Below are 21,560 nucleotides of genomic sequence, written 5' to 3'. Positions count from 1 at the left end.
TGTCCTAATCCTGCTTACACCTTTTCAGAATAACACCTACAATTAACTTGCAAAAAGTTTTTGGAGAGTAAAAATCTAAAAAGCTTTTTAGTTGAATTGATTGAAGACGAGCATTAGTACTTGCTGAAGTTCTTATATTTACTTTACACTACAACAAATCAAGGAATCTCACAGAGCCTCTTTTATCTCTTTATTTGATTAATTAGATAAATTACTTTGAAATCAGTGTTTGTACTAACAAGCAAATTACAACGTGTTAGTCTAAACTGTTGCATGTTCAAGTCTCAATCAGATGTATTGAGCTGGATCTGGAAACAAGCACTGACAGTTCACTTTAGCCTTGGATTGAGTTCAGGGACAGACACAGCCAACAAAAGAAGAATTCAGGAATGGTACAAGTATAGATAAAGATGTTAAAAGTGGAGGAACAAAAGAAGACACACTTGAAAAAGGAAACAAACCGATAAAAGTACAAACTCCAATCTACTTCAGCCCAGGGGATAGGATAAATTGGACTCTGAAACATCATATCGCTGTTGGATGAGTCACTCTGATGGATGTGAACCCCCCACTGATCAATTCATAGGACTGACAGGATTGACAGTGACCAGAGAAAAGAGCTGTAACACAGTCAATACTTCCCACGGTATTGCTGCATTGTGATGACTGCTCTCACCTATCACATGCATTTATCCCCATGGTGTAGCTGTTGCTGTTTCCGACAGAATGCAAAACAGAACGTCTGTGACGCTACGGAGCAGATCTATTTGTCACTGCTTTGAAGGCTTAGGGGGGCAAAATGCAGGATCATCTTTTTTTTCTATCCTTCTTTGGTGTTTTCACTCCTGATAGAGGCTGATCTTTATCACGCTGCCGTAGCCTTGACTTGTGTCACCGTAACTGGTTACATTCTCCCTCATCACTCAGGCCTGTTGACACCAGAGTGGCAGCTCCACTACCCATTATGAAATGACCTTGGTCTAGTGTCAGTAGGGCCATAGCGCTGCTGAAACAGTAACACCCCAAAGTGAGTAATTTTCTCTCCATAGGTCAGCAACTTTGCCGGCGGACAATCTCCCCCTGTAGATAAAGGCGGTGAGGGGGTCCTGCCGCTAGCAATTGTTAAGGTGATGGAAAGGGGGAGGAGGGTCGGCCATATAGGACAACGCTCTGTGAGCAAACCTTACTGAGGACAGCGGCGTCAATGTAATTAGAGCAATGGACTGATCTGATTAAGCAGACTCCAAAACCAGGGAATAGATTAACCATAGTGCAACTACATTTTGCAATGTGATCCCTTACAGGGCTGTTTAATTAGTCTATACATTTATTTATCCTCTTACCAGAGTGGATTTCATTAAAGCCCCTGGAGGGCTATTTGATTTGATGCTGAGCAGTAAAGAGGGACCATGATTCCCCATCACCTGCTAAGTGAAGAAATTATGCTTCAGCCTTTGTTTGTAGTGCAGCTTTATTGGGGTGTATTAGCCTTAGAAAAGATGCAGTGACAGTATGAATACTTCTCTGACACCCTGCTTTTACCTGTGTTTCATCTGCACTGTTATGGAGTGCTTGGCTCTGGTTCGCCACTGCTAAGGATACCTAAGTGTGATCTTACTCATTGCTTGGAGGCTCTGTGTGGGACACAAAGAAGAATGTATTGTCTTTGCTTGCACAAATAGCCCTCAATACAGTGCTGGCTCTACAACAGGCAACTTGTGAGAGGATGTCTGTGAAATGCATAGAGCATGTCCTGAGGAAAATCTGTCTGTGAATGTCTCACTGCGGCGTCACACAGAAGAAACCAAAGCTTATGAAGTATCTAAAGGATACATTTGGGAAAGTTGATGCCCAGTGTAGTGACAAAGCAAATGTTTGGGAAGCCACTACTTTATCTTTGTGTGACAACACTGGAAATCAAAAACAAGCAAAACTGGAAAAGCTCTAAATATAGCAGTGGAAGTTGAAAATTGCCATTCTTTGGCCAACAAGAACAACCAGAACGCCGGTGCTGCTGGTGACCTTGCCCAGCAGCTTGATGAGGTGATGCTGTGATCCTGTCAAGCTTCACTGACCTGCAGCGATTTGTTCACTGGAGCACATTTTTAAACGGGCTATGACGCTGCTCAATGTGCTATGATATGTTGTTTCACCACGGGGAAGCTCGTGCACATAGTCTTTTGGGGAACCTCTGTTGTCTGAACATTAAAACTCAGATCACAAAGCACAATTAAGAAAAAAAAAAAAGAACAAAAGAAAAGCTTCCCACGAAACCCAACTGCAGGGCACTCTGTTCCCGTTTTCTTGTCTGAGTAATAAAGAGTGGAGGTGATGTGCTGAGAAGATTTGGTTTAGGTTCAGGATACATTTATCTCAAGTGCCCCTCACTGCACCTGAAAAACTGGTCGTGACAGACAGGCCACTTCGCCAGTGTCAGACTATTGAAAGGCATGAATGAACAATCTGATTTCATTGTGCTGACTTTGGAACTGAAAGAACAAAAAAGTATACTGGGTGCTGCTGTAAGACACGATGCTGCTACCACAGAGACATGTAGTTTCTTTAGACACAGGGTCTTTACAAAAGAATATAAAACCTTTACACTCATACATGATTTGGTAAAACATGGCTTGGTGGAAATATTTTATTTGGTTCCTCCTGAAAGGCTAATGTTACATATTACATTGAAACATGTGGGATAGCTGGTGTTGTATTTGGATCTCATAGTCATAGTCAAGCTCTTGTTTTTGGCAGCTCGTGAAATACAAAACTGTTTCCGCCAAGACTGATTAAGTACTTTTACTTTTGTTGGATGTCTAAGTGTACTTGACATACAGTAGGGAAACATATGGAGCAATACACATATGTAATACATATCTAGAGCTAGATTATTATTTTTGCTCTACTCATAATAAAGTTTTTACCAAAAACGATTAGAATATCCAAATGGCAGATAACAACAGTGTAATTCCTTCTTTGTGTGATAAATATTCCATCCAAGGACATACTTAAGCTTTGTGTCTTAATACTGAAGTTGATGTGTGTATTGTCTGGGAAATGAGGGATGAGCAGCGAGGATAAGGATAAGAAAGTGTCTTTCCTGATGTGTCTGGGTGTCTGCTCACTATCAAGGATTCATGGAGTGTGTGACAGAGAGTGGATCTCAGTGGTGAGAGCTGGGAAGACAAGAGCCGCTCTGTACAGAAATCATCCTGAGACACACTGGCAATGTAATTAGCACATGAATTATTTCTGTACAATGACATGCTTCAGCGCCTCTTGACTTTGCTCTTGTCTGAGGAATGCCTCCATGTATATGGCCCAAATTAGACATCTGCCAAATGCCGGTCCTTTACAGTCAGACGCTTCTTTTCTTGCTCCAGTAATCAAAAGTGGACAGTAACCTCTGCAGCTCTCTCACAGCATGCACTTTGGGTCTGTGCTGGCAACCTTGACAAGGTTACATCCAAACTGAGCAGCTTGTTAAAGCGCGCACGGCGAAGATTTATAGCTGCTAGCACATTTCAAATATTGCCCATTCAGACAGAAATCTGCTATCAAATGTTACTACACACCTGTCTGCAGCTCATTGGTTCTCTAGTAAACATTCAGATATTATCATCAGGTATGATAAATTATTGCAGATGGGCTCATTACATTTTTTTAAAGGGGGAAAAATGTTTGTGCTCTTCTGGCCTATAACTAAATATATGTATAGTTAAATGAAGTGCTAACTATACATTAATATCCAAATGCTTCTCTTTTAATGAGGATATTGATCCCCCATCTCTCCAAGGCTTACATTATTATCCTCTGGATTTACACTGTAGGAATGGATTGGCCTTTGTAGATTAGTATTCAGCACGTTGCGCTCCTCCTTCACTGTAATGCTGTTGTGATTCTGTAATAGGCCGAAAGCAAATGAGAGCCTTGGAGCTAAAGTGTGCTGTTCTGTACGTGTGCTCATACAGTGTTTGTTTGACTGAGCGCACGGATATTCATTTTGCATTTGCCTGTCTCTGAGGCTTTTATTTTATTCTTTTTTCCCCCTCGTTTTTTAAAGTCCTGTTAGATTCTGTTGCCTCATGATGCCTCTTGCCATTTTGAAACCTTAAGAACTAAGAAGCCTTCAACACTTTTAGCCGTCCGTTGCTCTGTGCATTGGATAAAAACAGAGTTCGGTACCATCAAGAGATTTTCTACCTTGTCTCTCACCAGCACCATTAAGTCTTCAAGATGGAGCTTTTTCAGGGGGTGAGATATCTCTTAAGCTCACTCCACATAAATGTTCTTGTTGAGGGAATGCGCCAAAACATCTAATGTAATGCTTCACTTCCCGACTGTAACTCCCCCCCTTTTTTTCTTCTTAGCCTCAGACATATGAGGATCTATTTTGTCATGACTTTCCTTGAAAAAAGATACAAAATGTGATAAATATCACATTTATCCTATTTTTTTCTTCAAAAATCAATGACATCATGATTCATGGGGACACAGCTTGTTCTGCATAATTGTTTTTTGTTGTTGTTGTTGCTCTTTTTTGGTTTTCCCAGTGGAATATCTTAAAGGCATCATAAGAGAGGAAATGAGATCTTATTGTGGTCAGTTTTAAATAAGAAGAAATATATTCTCAGACTTTCTCTGTCTGACTTTCTGCTGAGAGGAAATTGCAGTTTGTGATGTGGGAGTTGCAGGAGTCAGTGTTGTTATTAGAATTTAATCCAGTTTATGTGTCAAAGGTATTGAGAAAAAGAGATTCTTTAGTGTTGTCTTTCTGAGGTGTGCGTGCGCCTGTATCATTTCCATTAGCTGGTGGATGTCTGTTTTCATGCCTTGCAGGAATGTGTGCACAGGTGTGTGCATCATCAAAGGTGCGATGCCAGTTGTGGATGAGGCAGCTTTGTGTCCTCATGGGACCAGATACCAGAGGAGGGCAGCGCGTGCACCTGACTGACACGCTGCCAATTAGAGTGAACAGACATTGACTCTGTGTGTGATTTGGCTGACAGACTGTGAAATGGTTGCTTGACTCTCTGCTATTGGGAAAAAATGTAAAAGATTTCACCGACTACTTTCTAGCACTCTGAAAACACGCACATACTATACAACAGCATGAAGTCATATTCCCTTTTCATCTGCATCACATTTCATGCTTTATTAGAGGGCTGAGAAAAATAGCTGTAAAAAAAAACAAAAACAGGATGAAGTTTTGACCTTCATTTCAGCTTCATGCCAGCAGCTGCAGTGAACACAAATCTGCAAAGAGCATTCTTGTAAGCTAATAGCTTTTGCTTTGAGCTCACCTCCTTGTATCACTCATCCATTAATCACAATGTACAATTTACTTGTACTTAAGATAGATTCAGGGTGAGGTGAGGCCTTTATAATTGTATTATGCTTGAAGTTTATTGTTTGCAATGGTATATGTTTTATAAATGCCACCCAGTATGTTTACCACTAGAATAACTCACTCCCTGCTTTTCACTACACTTGTACAAAAAGAGAAAGAAATCTTGCATGACTCTTTGCTTGCAGAAAATGAGCTACATGTTATATAATAAGTGCCTAATTGACACCTGATTCTGTCCTTAATGACATGAGCGGCAAAGCCAATTATAAGTAAATTTACTATGGGCAAAGTGTTTCTGCGGACTCATGCTAGGGAAGGGGACTCTCTCTAAGCCCAGCACGACATCCATCATACTGTGAATCTAAATGACACTATATGTTAAGCTCACACAGTATGGTGTCTGAGGGAACTTAGTGTGTGGATGTGTAAGCTCACACAGATTTGCACATGCTGGCTTTGTCAGTTAAATGTCTGATAATATTTAACACAGCTAATTGAGTCTTTTCTCTCTCTTTGATGGCACTCAAAACGATCACCAAGTGAAAAAAATACCTTGTAGAAATTGTATTTACATTGCTGACTTAAAATTGAAAATAACACAAGTCAAAAAATATCCTCAAAGAACTCTTATGGGTTATTTGAGTGATGTCTACCTTGGGAGTGGCGAGCAGTTACATTTTTTTACTTCAGTCTTTTGAACTGTGTGATAATCATGTAATAAAATATATTCTCGAAGAATGTAGCACTTCAGAAACTCTTATATCTGTCATGCGGTAAGAGGCTTAAGCCAGCTTGATGACACTAACTTCCTAACATTTTAATAGGATGCCAGACACTAACTTCTGTATCATTTTAATAGGCTGCCAATCAAGCAAGGAAACAGCAAGCGAATGAAAACAGAGTCAAATCCAGTGTCAGTCACCGAGCTTTGCCACAGACAATTAAACTACTTTGGTCTCCACATTGCATGGCTTTGGTATCCTTTTTCGATGGCGTCGCTAGACCCTAAAATTCCACAGGTGCTTCTTTGGAAGTGCATCTTTTCTGAACTCGCTCTGAACCTGAAAATACTGAGCATTACACACCGAGCTCGTTTTACTTCAGCTTGTTACCGAGAGCTGAAAACGAGTATTTATAGTGGTGTGAGGAAGGTGGGTGAAATCTCTGACAGGGAAACAGTGGTGTCGAGTTTCATGCTATAGTCACAGTTAATGCTGAGGGCTGTCATGAAGAAGATGACACAATTGGAGTTGGGCAACCGTAATTGCTGTGTCTGTTTGAGCAATTCGAAACCTTCTCTACAGGCCCATAAAATTAGTATGAGTCTTGCTTGCTATGTGTCATCTTTCATTTAGTCTCTTTTGACTCTGGAGGACACTCATTATTTGTCATTAATAATGATATCGGCTGTATCGTTTAAAAGCCGTTTGAGTAAAATGTGTTTTCTACTCCCACGTTTCAACTTTTCTGCCATACTTTCACCTTTACTTTTGACAAATTTATTTTGTACACAATCGGGTCAAAAGTGTCAGCGACTAGATTAATTTGCACTTAAAATCAAAGCTTTGCCTATCGTTCATTTCATGGGTAATTTTTCTCATATGCTGCCAGGCCTGTTTCAGACTGTTGTGTCATGATTTGATGTTGACAGGGAATGTGCTCCCCTGGGTGCGAGCTAATTTAAAAAGCAGCCATAGAGTAGCAGTAGCCAGATTATGTGTCAGAGCAAAGTGACTGATGAGGAGCCTCCTGGTCGCTCGGTCACATGCTGGCAATGTTGTACATATGACGTGCTCCAGCTTGTAAGCCCCTTGGTGCTTCATACTAAATGAGTGATTTGGTTCTACATAGTCAACTTCAATTAGGATTGAATGATACTTTAGAGGCAGTTACGCGGCCTTTACTGTTTTTCGCAGTGAAGCATACCTTGATTTTTGTGGTCGTGTCATGCAGCGCCAACTCTGCTCACGCCTTTTGTAATTTAATTTGAGTGACGGACACTTGCATTGCTTCCATCAATATGAGTAGTTAGTTCTGCACCATATATGCACAAATGTGATGTGACCATAGAGAACGAGATGCCTGAATGACTGTTAGTTAGCTGCTGTTGATTAACAGTTGTTGTTTTTTTGCAGGGACGAGGACAGTTGTACGTTTGAAAGAGATCACAGGATTATGAGAGTGCTGAAGCACAATTATTTTTGTCACAGGTCTTAGATCTCTGACGGATCTAAGAAAAGAAAGCAAAACACGACATTTAAAATATCCTGCTAATGGAGGTTTTTGCAGTTTCTAAATGTAGTGTAAAATGGGTTTTGGTGAAGGCACCAATATGATGTTGTCTTTAAAAAAAGTGGGATGAATGATGCAGAAAAACACACTGTGACAAGTTTTTACCTTTGTGTCTATTTATGGCCTTTCCCTAGGAGCTTTCTGTTCACTCTTTTCATGTCTTTTTCTGTCCTCTGTTTTCTGAAAAACACTAAAGAAGCTGGCTGTAATTCTTGTTCTCATTCAGTGTTATGACTCAAGGGCATTGATGTGCCAGCAGCTAGCTGTAGTTTGATTGACCGTAGTTTGTAGGTCTGCCCAGAGAGACAAATGGGCTATGCCCAAATACCCAGGAGAAGCAGCAACAAAATAGCACCTTTCTTCATTATTATTGGGGACACTCTTTGCATAAAACAGTCTAATACCGTGACCTATGTCGTAAGTCAACAGCGTTGGGGTTTCTAATAGAAAAATCAAAGTAATAAATGTGACTCCATTTTTTTATGTGTTATGTTATTCATCTGTTGTAATTTTTTTTTACATTATATTACTCCAACCCAAAGAGCATTTCACATAAAAATGCTGTGTGTTAGTAGCAGTGGATCATTGTTTCTGGCCTGGACAAAGTTTGCACTTTACTGTCACAACCTTGTCCTGTCACACAGTAAAAACTTATGTAATGCTCATATCTTCACTCTTCAAAAGTTTTATATTTAGCTGCTGTTTTTTCCCTCCGTCCGAACTAACTAAACTTAGCCCAATGTCGTGCAAGTGCAGGATAAAGTTCTTCTATCTGCCCATGGATGAAAGAGCTTATGTAACCCCAATGACATAACTGTGATTAGTAACTTTAGCATTTTCCAGGTTACCTGAAAGATCTTTAAACACTGCAGCTTTCACTAGCCCAGCAAGGTATTAATCACCACAGCGCCACAAAGCTAATTAGCATATCATTACAGACATACTATGTTGAAGCTTTCCCAGTCAGTATTCCTCAGTGCTTTTTACAGCAAAATAAGATACCTTTAACAAAACTATATTTGACCACAAAGCTTGGTTTACCTATAAATCAGCTGGAAATGGGAAAATGAATTCTTGACTCAAGTGTGTCGATGTTTCTGTCTAGGCTTTTCACATAAATATTGGATATTGCAATATATCATAAAGATATAGCAGCATCAATTATCAGACATGTAAGCTACCCCAAAAACATACATATGTTTACATCTGAGTAGCCCAGTTTGGAATGTAAACACCACAGAAGTTGCACATCCCCTGGCCCTGAAGCTCCCTCTGGGCCTGGCCCCCAAACGTTGTAAATTCTAAGCAATGCCTCTGCTATACACACACAATTCATTCTCCATTGGTTAGGGGAATTAACTCTGACTTGAAGGCATGGGGATGTGTGGAGAGAGAAATGAGAATGACCCTAAACTATTGGCTCTATTTGTTATGTGGTCACTGAGCTTGTGAAGCAGGGATGGGTGGATTTAGTGAAGAGGGTAGAGTTCTCTCATTTTCACTGATAGGGAGCGCAGACATAGAAGGAATGACCAAAGAGTGGTGAGATCCAGTCAGCTTCAATTATGGCCCCTTGTAGTTTTCCCAGAGGTGCACTATAGCACGTTTAAGGGGAAATCAATGAGGTGACAAATTGTTGTGGACAGCAACCCCTTTCATTTCTTACATTGTTGCATCCATGACTGGTTGGTATACAAAGCATATGTGTGTGTGTTAATTTGTGTGTCTGTGTTTGTTTGGCAAGCATATATAAATGTGCAGCCCCATTTATGATAATTGAATGCTTTGCTCCATTTGTTTTTTGGTGCTTTATTTTCTGCTAGTAGCTTTAATGGCTTGTTATCTGTCTAAACCTTTTTTAAATGCTTTCTAATAGGTTTTCACATGCATCACCCACTGATGTCCAATGTCACTTTGTTTTCTTTTTGTCTCAGAATGTTAAGGTTTTTCTCAAGGATGTTTTTGCTATGCCAAATCATATAATAAAATATTATAGAAATCAGTCACTTTGCTGATAGCCCGACGGCCGAGGAGTGCTCTTTTGCTCTTAACACATCTAGAGCTCTTGGTCATTTGTAAATTTTGATATAAATTGTCATATTAACACCGTACCAATGTGTCATTCTTTAACTGCAGTGAGTAATCTCTATTATTTAGAAGATTTAATAATTTTTATTGCTGGCACTCTTTGGTCATATTGTTGCTCTTCGGTTTTTGAATTCCATTAGTCTTTGTCAGTAATTGCTCTAACTGTGCAATTGTCTTCCTATCTAAGGTGTGTGAGCAGGTTTTAATAGCTGATGACCAATGTTGGGGTTGTTACCGAGAAAAAGTACTGCATTATTTGTTACATAATACAGTAGATTAAAACATTTATTACATAACTCATTAGCTTACTATTGTGTCAGATAATTACCAGTTGACAATATAAACCGTTGGCTATAGTTCCACAACAGAAAACCCTATTGTATGAGAACATACATACAAAACTTCTTTTAGTGTTTGAACACAAAGTTGTATATGCAAAGTAAAGTTGGAAACTAGGCAAAGAGACTTCAGAGCGCTCACTACTGTAACACATACACGTGTACAGTAGCTACAATGTTATAAATCATAAATCATAACAATGTTATAAGATCAGGCTCTGGCTGCTTGGTTATGGTTGGAAGACAAGTTTTACTTCACTCTGGGTTTTTTGGTAACTTTTTGTTTGTGCATGCTAACTGTGCTGATGCTTGGATCTTGTGATAGCAGCTAAATTCAGTTGCTGCTGTTTCAGATACAATTTGCACTTAATTGCCCATAATTGTGCTCTTGTCCTTTCATTCAATAAAAAAAGTAACCAGTGCACAGTAAAAAAAAAAAGGCATGTTTGATATTTTCTTACCTATCTTCTTATCATTTTCTTACTACAGTATAATGATCGTAGATTATGTATGGATACATGTCTGCCTTTACGCTATCTCCTCCTTTTAATGGGTGGGCCAGTCTGAAGAGAACTTTGCACGATCACATGTGCAAGGATTAATAACATATATATGTTTGTAAGAGAAATTTATCATAAATCACAATTCTGTGAGTTTTTTATATCACATTTAGTTCATCATCCCTCTGGAAATGCAATCTTACATTCTCAGTTAGCATATATTTTACATGTCATCTTCAAGTTGTGCGTGCTACAGAGTTTTTAGCAAGAATTGGCAAAAAACAACTTTTTCGTAGTGCAGATAATTGAAGAATCTTATAATTAACAAAATGTAATTACCAAGCACACTGCTGTAGCACTACTGATGACAACAAAGCATTTTACAGATTTAATTTACATTTTCAGACATTGGTTATTTTTTCTTTTTTTTAGTATAGTAGTAATGTTCTAGGATGTTTTCATGCCTTATTGTGACATACATGAGTGCCTACATGTAGGCGCTCATGTATGTAAGTTATTTCATGTTTGTAAGTTATTTCTGATATTGCAGATGTACCAATAAATAGTGTTGTTGTAGACCTCCAATCTTAATCACAGAAAAATATAATGATATATAACTTGCAACTGTTATCAGGTATGTCAGTTGAATCCTTAATCATCCGCTTGCTTTAATCTAAGTCTAATTACCTCAGAAGAGTATTACAATAGTGACATCTGTACAAGGTAAGAAATAAGTGCCTGGGATTATCTCCCTGCATTCCTTTGGCTATGGTGGATTCTGGTTGGTCATTGGAATGTTAAATAAATATGTCTCTTTTTATACCTTCATTTACAATCTAATTTCAGTGTATTTATTATCAATTCAACATTTTGAGGCTTTTATTCGCATATTTTTTCCACACCTTTCCAACAGGCACCCAAGAGGGCATTATATTAATGAAACACATTTCTCTTTCCCTTGTCTCTGCAGGAAAAGAAGAGTTTGTCGCAACCTTCAAAGGATCTGAGTTCTTCTGCTACGACTTGTCCTTGAACCCGATTCAAAGCAGCAGTGATGAAATCACATTGTCATTCAAAACCCTACAGAGGAATGGACTGATGCTGCACACGGGAAAATCAGCTGATTACGTCAACCTGGCTCTGAAAAATGGGGCGGTCTCACTCGTCATTAATTTGGGGTCTGGAGCCTTTGAAGCTCTTGTGGAGCCAGTCAATGGGAAATTTAATGACAATGATTGGCATGATGTCAAAGTAACAAGGAATCTACGTCAGGTAACAGTACAGAGGGTGATATGGAGACTCAGTAAATAAATTAAAACAAATTCACTTAAATCATTACCATCATACAATACATTATTTTTCCCAGACATTGTAATTAAATTGCTAAATTTAATCATGATGGTTTCTGGTGGAGAGTGAAACAAAACCACGAGGGAGCAGGGACATCTCGATATGAATCAGGGCCTGTGTAAAGTTACAGTTTAAATCAACCCTAACTTTTAAAAAGAAAGGTTATAATGACATTTTACCTTTGTTGTAGCTATGCAAAGTTTCTAGAGTCATTTACATATCAACATGTGCAAAGTAAGACACAATACTGTTTTTGATGTCAAGGGAAAACAAATTTAACTGAACTCAAATTTCAGTGTAGTACGTACAGTATAGTCTGTATTAACAAAAATTACAATATTGGAAAAAAAGGGGAGAAAAGGTACAAAAACATTTGAGTGCTTATGTTAGTACAGTTGTGATATTGGTCATTATGAATCTGTTGTATTTAAGCATTCAAACGAACTTGCTAGCACACTGTACTTTTTACTAATATAAAAGAAAACCTTTATGTAGAGCATAGGTAAACCTAGAGTTAGACTTTAAAGCACCAAAGTCAAATTTCCAGCACAGGCAAAAACCTCTTACAAGATTTATAGACTTTAATGGACTTTGCTTTATGGTCTTGATTCACCTCCTTATACTCCTAAGAAACAGGGGAGTGACTTTACATGAGTTTTAGGAATTTGATTTCTTATAAAAATCCTGTTTGGCCTCTTAACACCAAAGGGTGGTACAACTCCTGCAGTGTTGCAGGATATCAGCAGAACAAATTCTAGCCTGGTTATGAGATGAGGATATTAATAAGCACAGCGTTTTTGCTTAACAAATATGTAAATAATCCACCTGGCAAGTGCAGATCATGCTGGCCGGAGTAAATCAGCAGAGGTCTGTTAGTGTTTGTTGTGCTGATTCACAGCAGGCCAGCATACAGTTAATTGGGTCAAGATGTAGCTCTCTGCAAGAGGCTGTTCATCCTTGAGGATGATTGGAGGGCCCATCAGTTGGACCCATGACCAACCTGAAGAGACAGAAGAGTTGTTGAGGCACAACACTGGCGTGCTGTCGGTGGCTTTCACCAGTAACTGAATGCTCGGTTTCAGCTGATGTAAGGGTCACCTGTTGGTTGAAATTTCGCTTTCCTTGAGACTAAAGGTTACTAAAGCATGGGTTTCAACAATCTACCCTCTGGGTTTATTACAATAGCACGTGTAATTTCCTCCAGTTCTCTAGGGCCTGACTAGTTGCAGGTGGCTGAATCAGCAGCATGGCATTTGGGATAGAACCCCAGATGAAAGACCTTTGCTACAGGTGTCTTGTGTGCAAAGAAGTACCCACATACCAACTAGGCAGAAGACCTTTAGCCCTATAGATCATAATTAATCATTTCCAGAGTAAGTGGATTCAGCTTCTGGGTGCATCTCGACTTGTAGGTACAACAGCTGCTGTGACAAGACAGCTGGAACTTTGCTTCCAGTTCATTGGATATTGTTTCGTAAATACACACAGGCTCTGCTAGATGATTTGGAAACATTAATCACTCTCACTGGGCCCTAACCCCAACATTATCTAGGTTTAGGAAAGCAGAAAGCTAATAATACCACACTGTGACATTTGTCTCTGCAAAGGAAACATGGGAATGTGAAATTATTGTACAGGTCTTTCAAGCTGAATACCGTAAACCCCTCATCTAATTAATCAAGCTAATTTGCACTGTCGAATTCAAGAAGAGTCCCATAACCCTGGATACATTGCAAACGTTTCAAAACTACTTGTTTCGTTTGCATGAGGTTGCAGGCTTTCGGACCAATGCTTGCCTCAGGGTGATGTACGTTAAGTGTAACCCATATACCTGTAGTTGACACATAGAGACAGTCCTGCACTATATTGATAACTACCCAAAAACGTGGTTGGTTTTGTGGAGCAACAGTAGCAGACTTAAGTGTTAAAAGTGTTAATGCCAACGTACAGATCCTAGCACTACAGGACGTTACAGTGGAGTAAGGTTGTGTTCTGGAAGGACTCGTTGAACTGAATGTGTGATGAGAAAATATGTAGATAAATATAAAGATACTTTACTGATTGTACTAGAACATAAAATAATTTTTAGATGAAACAGGTTATTTAGAATACAATCTTTAAAATAAAAAAGCAGTTGTGCATTAATTTTTGTATAATTCAGTCAGGTTAAGGATTATTTTTGTTATGTACTGATATGTAAAACCTTAGAATTATAAGAGGGAGTACTTTTTCACATGACTGCAGTCTACACCCAAAAATCTCTAGATTTGTTCCTGCTCATTTCGTGGGAAATTTTTATCTTCACCTCAGTACCACAGCTTCTTTTTGCATAATAAGCCAATTGATTATTGACAAACCTAAAGATCTGGCCAGCTTGAACATTCACTGCATTCAAACTGTAAAGAAAACAAAGCATATTGAGTGCATGCTCTGCGGGGGAATCAAAATTGCCATCCTCCATATTCTGTGTCAGGGTCTCCTTTGCTTTGTCTCATTGCAGTAAAGTGATCCTAAAGTTCATCAATAAGACCAAACGGAGGTAAAGTATTGTATGAGCGGTGGGAAGTCTGATACACTGGATTGGTCTCAAGCCTAAAACCAAGTACAAAAGAAGACGAATCCTAATATCAATAGCAACCATAATGATAATAATAATAAAGTTTTAGAAATGGCCTTGGGAATTTTCTTAAGAGGGTCAACTGATGTGCTTTAGGCATTCTTTCGTATGAGCCATGTCTGTCAATCATAACCTTTTGTCGGGACTTGGGTAAGGAAGTTTTTTTTTCTGCTACTCAACAGTCTAGTCACATACAGAAAATGGTGCAAAAAAAAAAAAAAAACACCATGAAGGAAATCAGGGAGTTACTGGTTGAGCACTTGCACCTCTTGTGCATTCTTGTTATTTCCTTGGTCTGCTTTTTTCTTGTTAAACTTATTTTGCCCTTTTTTCTCTATGTTACTAACATGCTTTGGAAACAAACTAACATCATTCATGGAATGTTTCATTCCACTACTAACCAGTATGGTTTTTTGCCGTTTGACAATGTACTAACAGTATTGACCATCATATATTATTTGAGTAACAATCGTTATTCTGTTCACAGTTTTTAATTTCCTTTCTCCCCCCTTTTCCACAAAGCACTCAGGCATTGGACACGCTATGGTAAACAAACTACATTGTTCGGTAGATATCATTCTAATTGTTTCTTAGTTTGGGTTTGCCGTGTGTTTCTTTCCTTTCCTTTTTTTTTTTTTTTTTTTTACTGTAGACGTCATTTACAAAAAAAAAAGGAAATTGCGGTTGGTACTCTTCTGCTTACTTTTCGAAACCTTTTTCTTGGTTCATTCATTGGTTTCTCCTCTTTATTTCACTTGTTTCCTGTCCAATTCTGTTTGATCCACCTTTTTAGGAGCATCATTTCGAGCCTTTTGCATCAAGCTGTGGTTAATAATGAGGACCCTCTCCTGTCTGGCTGGCCTGATGCTCTTTGGCTCAGCCAGTTGTATCCCCCATTCACTTTGCATGGCATGCACTTTTGACTACCTGTTGCATATGCCACACTGCCCATTTGTCGACGTGAAAGTGACGGTTGAGCTGTGTTTGTCATTTTGTCTTGGGTGTTTTTCTGATTTCTCTTTGTGGTTTTTACAGTGTCCATCGGCTTGTGCATGCATCTGACACTGTGGCAAGTGTCGAAATACTGATTCTGTATCCCAATCAGGAAAATTGGGAGATTTTTCTTTTTGTGTGCGTGAGAACAAAAAGAAAAGACAAATGCATGCATGTCTTCTTTTGTCTCTTACCCTCAGTCATTGTCCTTTAATAAAAGGTATCTGTGCTTTTCATAGCATGTGCTCCCTTTCTAACCTAGTGGCACGTTCTGGTTTCTTTTGTAGAAACGTCTGCTGGACATACTAATATGGAATAATAATAAATAATAACTAACCTAGATAACATTTTACTAACACCATTTTTGTGTCTGCTAAAATACTTTTATGTTGCAGTAGCAGCAATACTAACACTGTAGTATGGGCAGTTGACTAACTCTCTAACTAGAATAGTGTTCCTTTTAAGTCTTGCAGTCGTCCTAACTAATCAAACTGGACAAAATAATAATCAACAAAAACAAGAAAAAAGACAAGCAAACAAACAAACAAACAGACATGAAAATGGGTTTCAGAAAAAAAAAAGAAACATGTAGGGAACTCTGACCTAGATTACAAGAAAAAAGGCTATAACATTATAGTAGGCTGTCTGAGTATAGCGTGTCCTTTCCTTCTGCTTTGTTGTTTAGGTAACAATATCCGTTGACGGGATTCTGACCACCACAGGATATACGCAAGAAGACTACACCATGCTAGGCTCTGATGACTTTTTCTATGTCGGAGGGAGCCCTAGCACAGCCGACCTGCCTGGATCTCCAGTTAGCAACAACTTCATGGGCTGCCTCAGGGAGGTAAACACCACTTCTGTGTGAACTCTGAGGCTGGTGGGTGTGCAGGATATGACTGGCTTCACCTTAGGACTCCAAAACAGACCCTCCCACCCACAAGCTGGCCCTATTTCATCCTTAACACCCTGAGTTTGTTTGTCCTCTTTTCCTCACTCTCACTGACACAAACTTTCTCTGACTCAAAATTTTTTCCCTCTTCTGCCCCCTCAGTGCACATGCGACGCTCTACACACATGCACACATAACTATGCCGGGCGCACCACACACCCACACGTATAGAGGTCTGTCTTGGAGTGGAATTTACCTCGGGCTTCACGTGGCTATGTCAGCTGCACTTCAAAGCGGAGCGGTGATCCTGAGATCAGGGAGTGGAATTTTTATGAGGAGCACCTGACACGCTTAACACCTCACTATTGTTGGGGAGTGTGCTCTATCAGATTTTATCTTAGCCCAATTGTTTAAAGAATAACATTTTTTCTTTATGCTCGGTATCTGTGGAGGGCTTTCCTAAATGTAACTTAATAGTGCTTGAAAAGCGGGAGCGAAACAAGAAAAATAGAGAAATGTACATTAGTTATACGCTCTGGGATGCATTGAATTCAGCACATCCCTGGCCTCCACAGTGCAATGGGCCATTTGAATAGTTAATACTGTTTCTCACTCACCCCTTAATGTCTGTATGCTTATAGTGTACTTTTACATTTTATTGTAAAATGCAGGAGTTTTTTTAACAATAAATATGGACTCTGAACCTATAGAGCTGTGAGACTTATTCAAAGTTCAGGCCAATTTATAAAATACTGAAAATGACCAGTTTATTTATCTTTTCATTTCAAACTTTTTTGTCCCTCTCTTTTTTGTAGCTCCTCTTGCTCCTTTGGTATCATTAAAGGCAGACTGCTGTCCTCAGTATCATCTAGGATAGGTCTCAAGCATCTCTCTTTAATGAGTACATACGGAGTGGAGCAGGGAATGTTCACAAGCTTATTAAAAGTGTGTTTTTAAGGCAACTTTTTTAGTTAAATACATGTCTTGCAGGTGCTGCAGATGCTACAACAACAGGGGTGGAATTGGTTCACCCCATTTGTGGTCATCCACCCCACTGAATTACTCTCTGTCCTCTTGCCAAGCCTGCCCTCACTGTCCTGAGATCCATGTATTGAACTGCTCAAAAACTTTTAAATATGCTGCAGAGGTGCGATAACGCCTACAAGAAGAGAGACTGAGGGGATTTTCAGTATTTTATTTGCTCATGGGATCATTTAATATTCCTTATTTAGTTTTACCAGACAAATGCAAATGTCAATATCAAATAAAAAGAGATTAAGCCCGCATGATCTAAAATCCATAGTTAGTTCCATCTACTTGACTTTGATTTTTTTGTCTGACATTTTTAGTACGTTGACAAGCTCTTTGCATCCTCTCATCCAGGCTGTTGAATTAAACAAAAAGGCCCATCTCAGGTCAGCTTCAGAGTGTGTTGTGATAGAATATGTGTGGTGGTTTAACAGCATACGCTGTGGGACCTGATTGATAACATGTCTCCAAGTGGCATGTTGCAGCATTTGTGTGCAGATTCCAGTCTGAGTCGCCACGCCTGCCTGTTAGTTCTGATGGCAAAACAAACTGTGGTGCAGTAATAGCTCAGTTGTCACAGCCCTAGTTTGATGACAAATTAGTGCAGCACTACGAGTGCAGCACCAGTTGTAGCTCAGACCAAAGCTCCTCCGATGCTGAAAGGTGCCCTTTGTCTTGACTATAAAAAATTGATTTGGGTTTATTGGCTGTATCTGTTGCACCTTTGTCTGCATGAGTCAAGTTCAACGGGCAGAGAGGCTGTAATTTATTCCTTTACTTTTTTTCCATTTCTTTTTCTATAATCCCTAAAACACTACATTTTGGTTTAGTGTCACATTGGGATCACCTGGCCTTCATCTTAGGATGAAGATCCACGGCAGTGTGACTTTCGAGTGCAAGAATGTGGCCACTGTAGACCTGACAGGCCTGAGGGAATATACACGTATAGTCTCTCTCTCTCTCTCTTTCTCACCGTATATATTTAAATATACTTTATATGTGTGTGTGTGTGTGTGTGTGTGTGTGTGTGTGTGTGTGTGTGTGTGTGTGTGTGTGTGTGTGTGTGTGTGAAGAAAATATAGTTTCCTGGTTTGATTTCCTCACAGTTAAGTGCATAATAAACTAAGCCTTGGCTTATCTAACTCTGAAGCACCGCTATGAGCTCCATCCACCTGAACAGTTAGACACAGTAGATCTGACTTGGTGATAAACATAATGCTCCATGCAAATACAATCCCATCGGACATGTTCCCATTTTCAGGTGAACGCTTAGCATGACAGCAAATAAAAAACATGGCTAGTGTTTTCCACAGCTGTAACTCATTTGATTTGACCCACTGGAAGCAACAGACATACAATTACAACTCTTTTGTTATATAAATGTGCGTGCTATTGCAGTAAAAGAGCTATCTATTACTTTCTAACATTATCCTCCAATTAGCAGTATTAGAGCAGCGTGAAAGAGATCATCAGCTGTGCGCTTGACATCTAGAGGTGGCTGTTAAATAGTAGTTCCCCTTTTATCTCTCTTCCTGATGAACTTTAACATCTTTATGTTTAAAGCCTTTGTTGTCCTCTAAATCTTAGCTTTTGTATGAGTATGTCAAGTGTGTCTGGTGAAAAATATAACGGCTCCATTGATGTTTTGATGCAAAATGTTGACATTCACGGAAATGTTAATTAGTTGGAAATTGGATGAAACTAGACATAGGGATCCTAGCTGCTGCTTAGAGCTGCTTAGTAGATACTCTTTCATTGTGGGGATTGGATAATGACGGGGTTAGAGCTGTCTTCATTTTTTTTGGACTGTCGCTAATTACAGTGGAACCCACACAGACATATTCTACACAAACTGTAGACCTTAATCAATATTTTGAGTATTCATGAGAAACTTGCTTAAGTGAATTTAATACGCCTCTTCTTGCATTTTAGTGAATGAGAATAAATCAGGCGATTAAGATGAGCTTCATACACAAATGGAGTTTACTAGTTAGACAAACAACAGTAAATAAAAATGAGCAAATTAGAAAATGTACTGTTGCTGTATCATGTATGATAATGAAGCTCATCCATCAGTAAATTTGGTATTTTAATGACATTTAATGGGCTGCTACTCTTTCACTTCTGTACCTTAGCTCTATATCATCTCAAAGGTCACAGAACTAATACATTTGATTTATTTAAGCCTCCTGTTTTATAGTGTCTGAGAACAGTAGCTAAAATTGACATAAATGTTTGGGGGGTTTTTTGATTTAGAAATTTCCAACAGTATGTACGGGATAATGGATGCTGGAGCTTGCATGAGAAAACACTGCACTAATTTCTTCTTTAGAAAGGCATATCCATCATCTGACCACTCTTATTCTAATCAAATACTCCAACAGGGACTTTAAATCAGCATTTTGCACCACACTTGCAATCAAGTCACTAGTTTAGATTTATCACTCTTCATCTCACATGTCACACCGACTCCCGGGAGATAATGCTGGATAAAATCATTTTCTCCAAACCATTGTCACAGTTGTTTGTCATGTTCAGGTTGTCTCTTGACGGTAGAGCTGAAAGCCAAAATGCATCTCCCACCTATTTACACTTCACCCACTATTCACTTGTTGTGAAGGCTTCAAATGGGTGCAGAGAAAGCGGGAAGATGTCTGTGACATTTGGTACCCTGTGGACACAGCTCGTCACGTATAGGTGCAGTGTGACAAAGATTACCAATAGCTGAGGCATGCGATCCTTGCTTATGACACCGTGTTGTGGGATGAAATATCACATGGACATCATGGTGTTTAATTATGCATATTTACATTCCCCATTATATTTATATTCTGCAAACCGATCTTTGATTTGCAGAATATGACTAAAACCTTTTTTTTATTGTGTTCCATTTCAGGTTGTATACAAAAACAATGACGTGAGACTTGAGTTGTCCAGGCTGGCCAAGCAGGGTGATCCCAAGATGAAGATCCACGGCACTGTGGCCTTCAAGTGTGAGAACGTGGCCACTCTAGATCCCATCACTTTTGAGACGCCTGAGTCTTACATCATCCTCAACAAGTGGAATGCTAAAAAGACAGGCTCCATCTCCTTTGACTTCCGCACCACTGAGCCCAACGGCCTTCTCCTTTTCAGCCATGGCAAGCTCAAGCAGCAGCCAAAGGATTCAAAGAGTCCTCAAACTCTTAAAGTGGACTTCTTTGCTATCGAGATGCTGGATGGCCATCTGTACTTGCTGCTGGACATGGGCTCGGGAACCACAAAGACCAGGGCAGTCAACAAGAAGGTCAATGACGGCGAGTGGTACCATGTTGACTTCCAGCGAGATGGAAGATCAGGTAACTTTTTAAAAAATCGTTAGCAACATACAATATTTAGACGAATAGCATGCAAGAAACAATAATAAACAATAAAAGGGACCTGTTGCTGCATCTGTCGCTACTATGAGAGTGCAATACATTTAAATGTAAAAAAAAAAAAATGCAACATGGCAAAAAATGACCACTTAAACTGAACTGATGTACTTTATATCAACAAAATATATTAGGTTGCGTGACTACTACTTGACTTCCTATCAATGTAGGTGAAAAGGGTCTGTGGGCTTAACAATAGTGTTTTCACAGCAGTAGTTTACACCTTCCACGTGTCCTGACTTGAAGTACTGTAGCAGTAATACATTTCTCAGCAGTTTATTTCTTTCGTAGCGCAGACAGTGACCATCTCCGATCGAAATTTCTTAAATAATAGTGCCATAAAAACAAAATACAATACTTCAGAAGGCTTGAAATTATACAGAGACATGCCACCACACTCCTTTGTGTTTTCATACACATACAAACAAACACCCACATTACATGCAGTTCAGTAGCCCAGCAATCAAACACAGTTTTAATTTTGTGTGTCGTTGTCCTCCTGGCACCAGAAATGTGCAAAAAGTATGGTGATGAAGTAATCCTCAATATGACTGACTAGTTTAGCCTTCAACATATAAAGTGCGATCAAGAAGCACTGGCCCATAAAAATCCAAAATACATACTACCTAGCTTAAATTTTCTTCTTCACTTTGTAGAAGTCCCATTACAACCATGAACTGTGGCATCATGTCACTGTG

At 39.2% G+C, this 21,560-nt stretch overlaps 1 protein-coding gene across 1 annotated transcript in view; it reads left to right on the top strand.

Moving 5' to 3' along the window:
* LOC102302586 (neurexin-1a) overlaps positions 1-21,560 on the top strand; it is a 264,767-nt gene that overhangs the window by 73,185 nt on the left and 170,022 nt on the right. Inside the window, exons 6-9 of the mRNA XM_042214402.1 lie at positions 11,539-11,840; positions 15,058-15,081; positions 16,214-16,375; positions 20,346-20,787. Coding sequence (XP_042070336.1) covers positions 11,539-11,840; positions 15,058-15,081; positions 16,214-16,375; positions 20,346-20,787 — 930 coding nt within the window. The remainder of the gene's footprint in view (positions 1-11,538; positions 11,841-15,057; positions 15,082-16,213; positions 16,376-20,345; positions 20,788-21,560) is intronic.

The sequence above is a fragment of the Haplochromis burtoni genome, unplaced genomic scaffold (genome assembly GCF_018398535.1).
Source record: "Haplochromis burtoni strain Fernald_Lab_line unplaced genomic scaffold, NCSU_Asbu1 Contig_12, whole genome shotgun sequence".
In the NCBI taxonomy this organism is placed as follows: Eukaryota; Metazoa; Chordata; class Actinopteri; order Cichliformes; family Cichlidae; genus Haplochromis; species Haplochromis burtoni.
The sequence above is the reverse complement of the archived record's forward strand: the minus strand, read 5'-3'. Positions and strand labels throughout refer to the sequence as shown.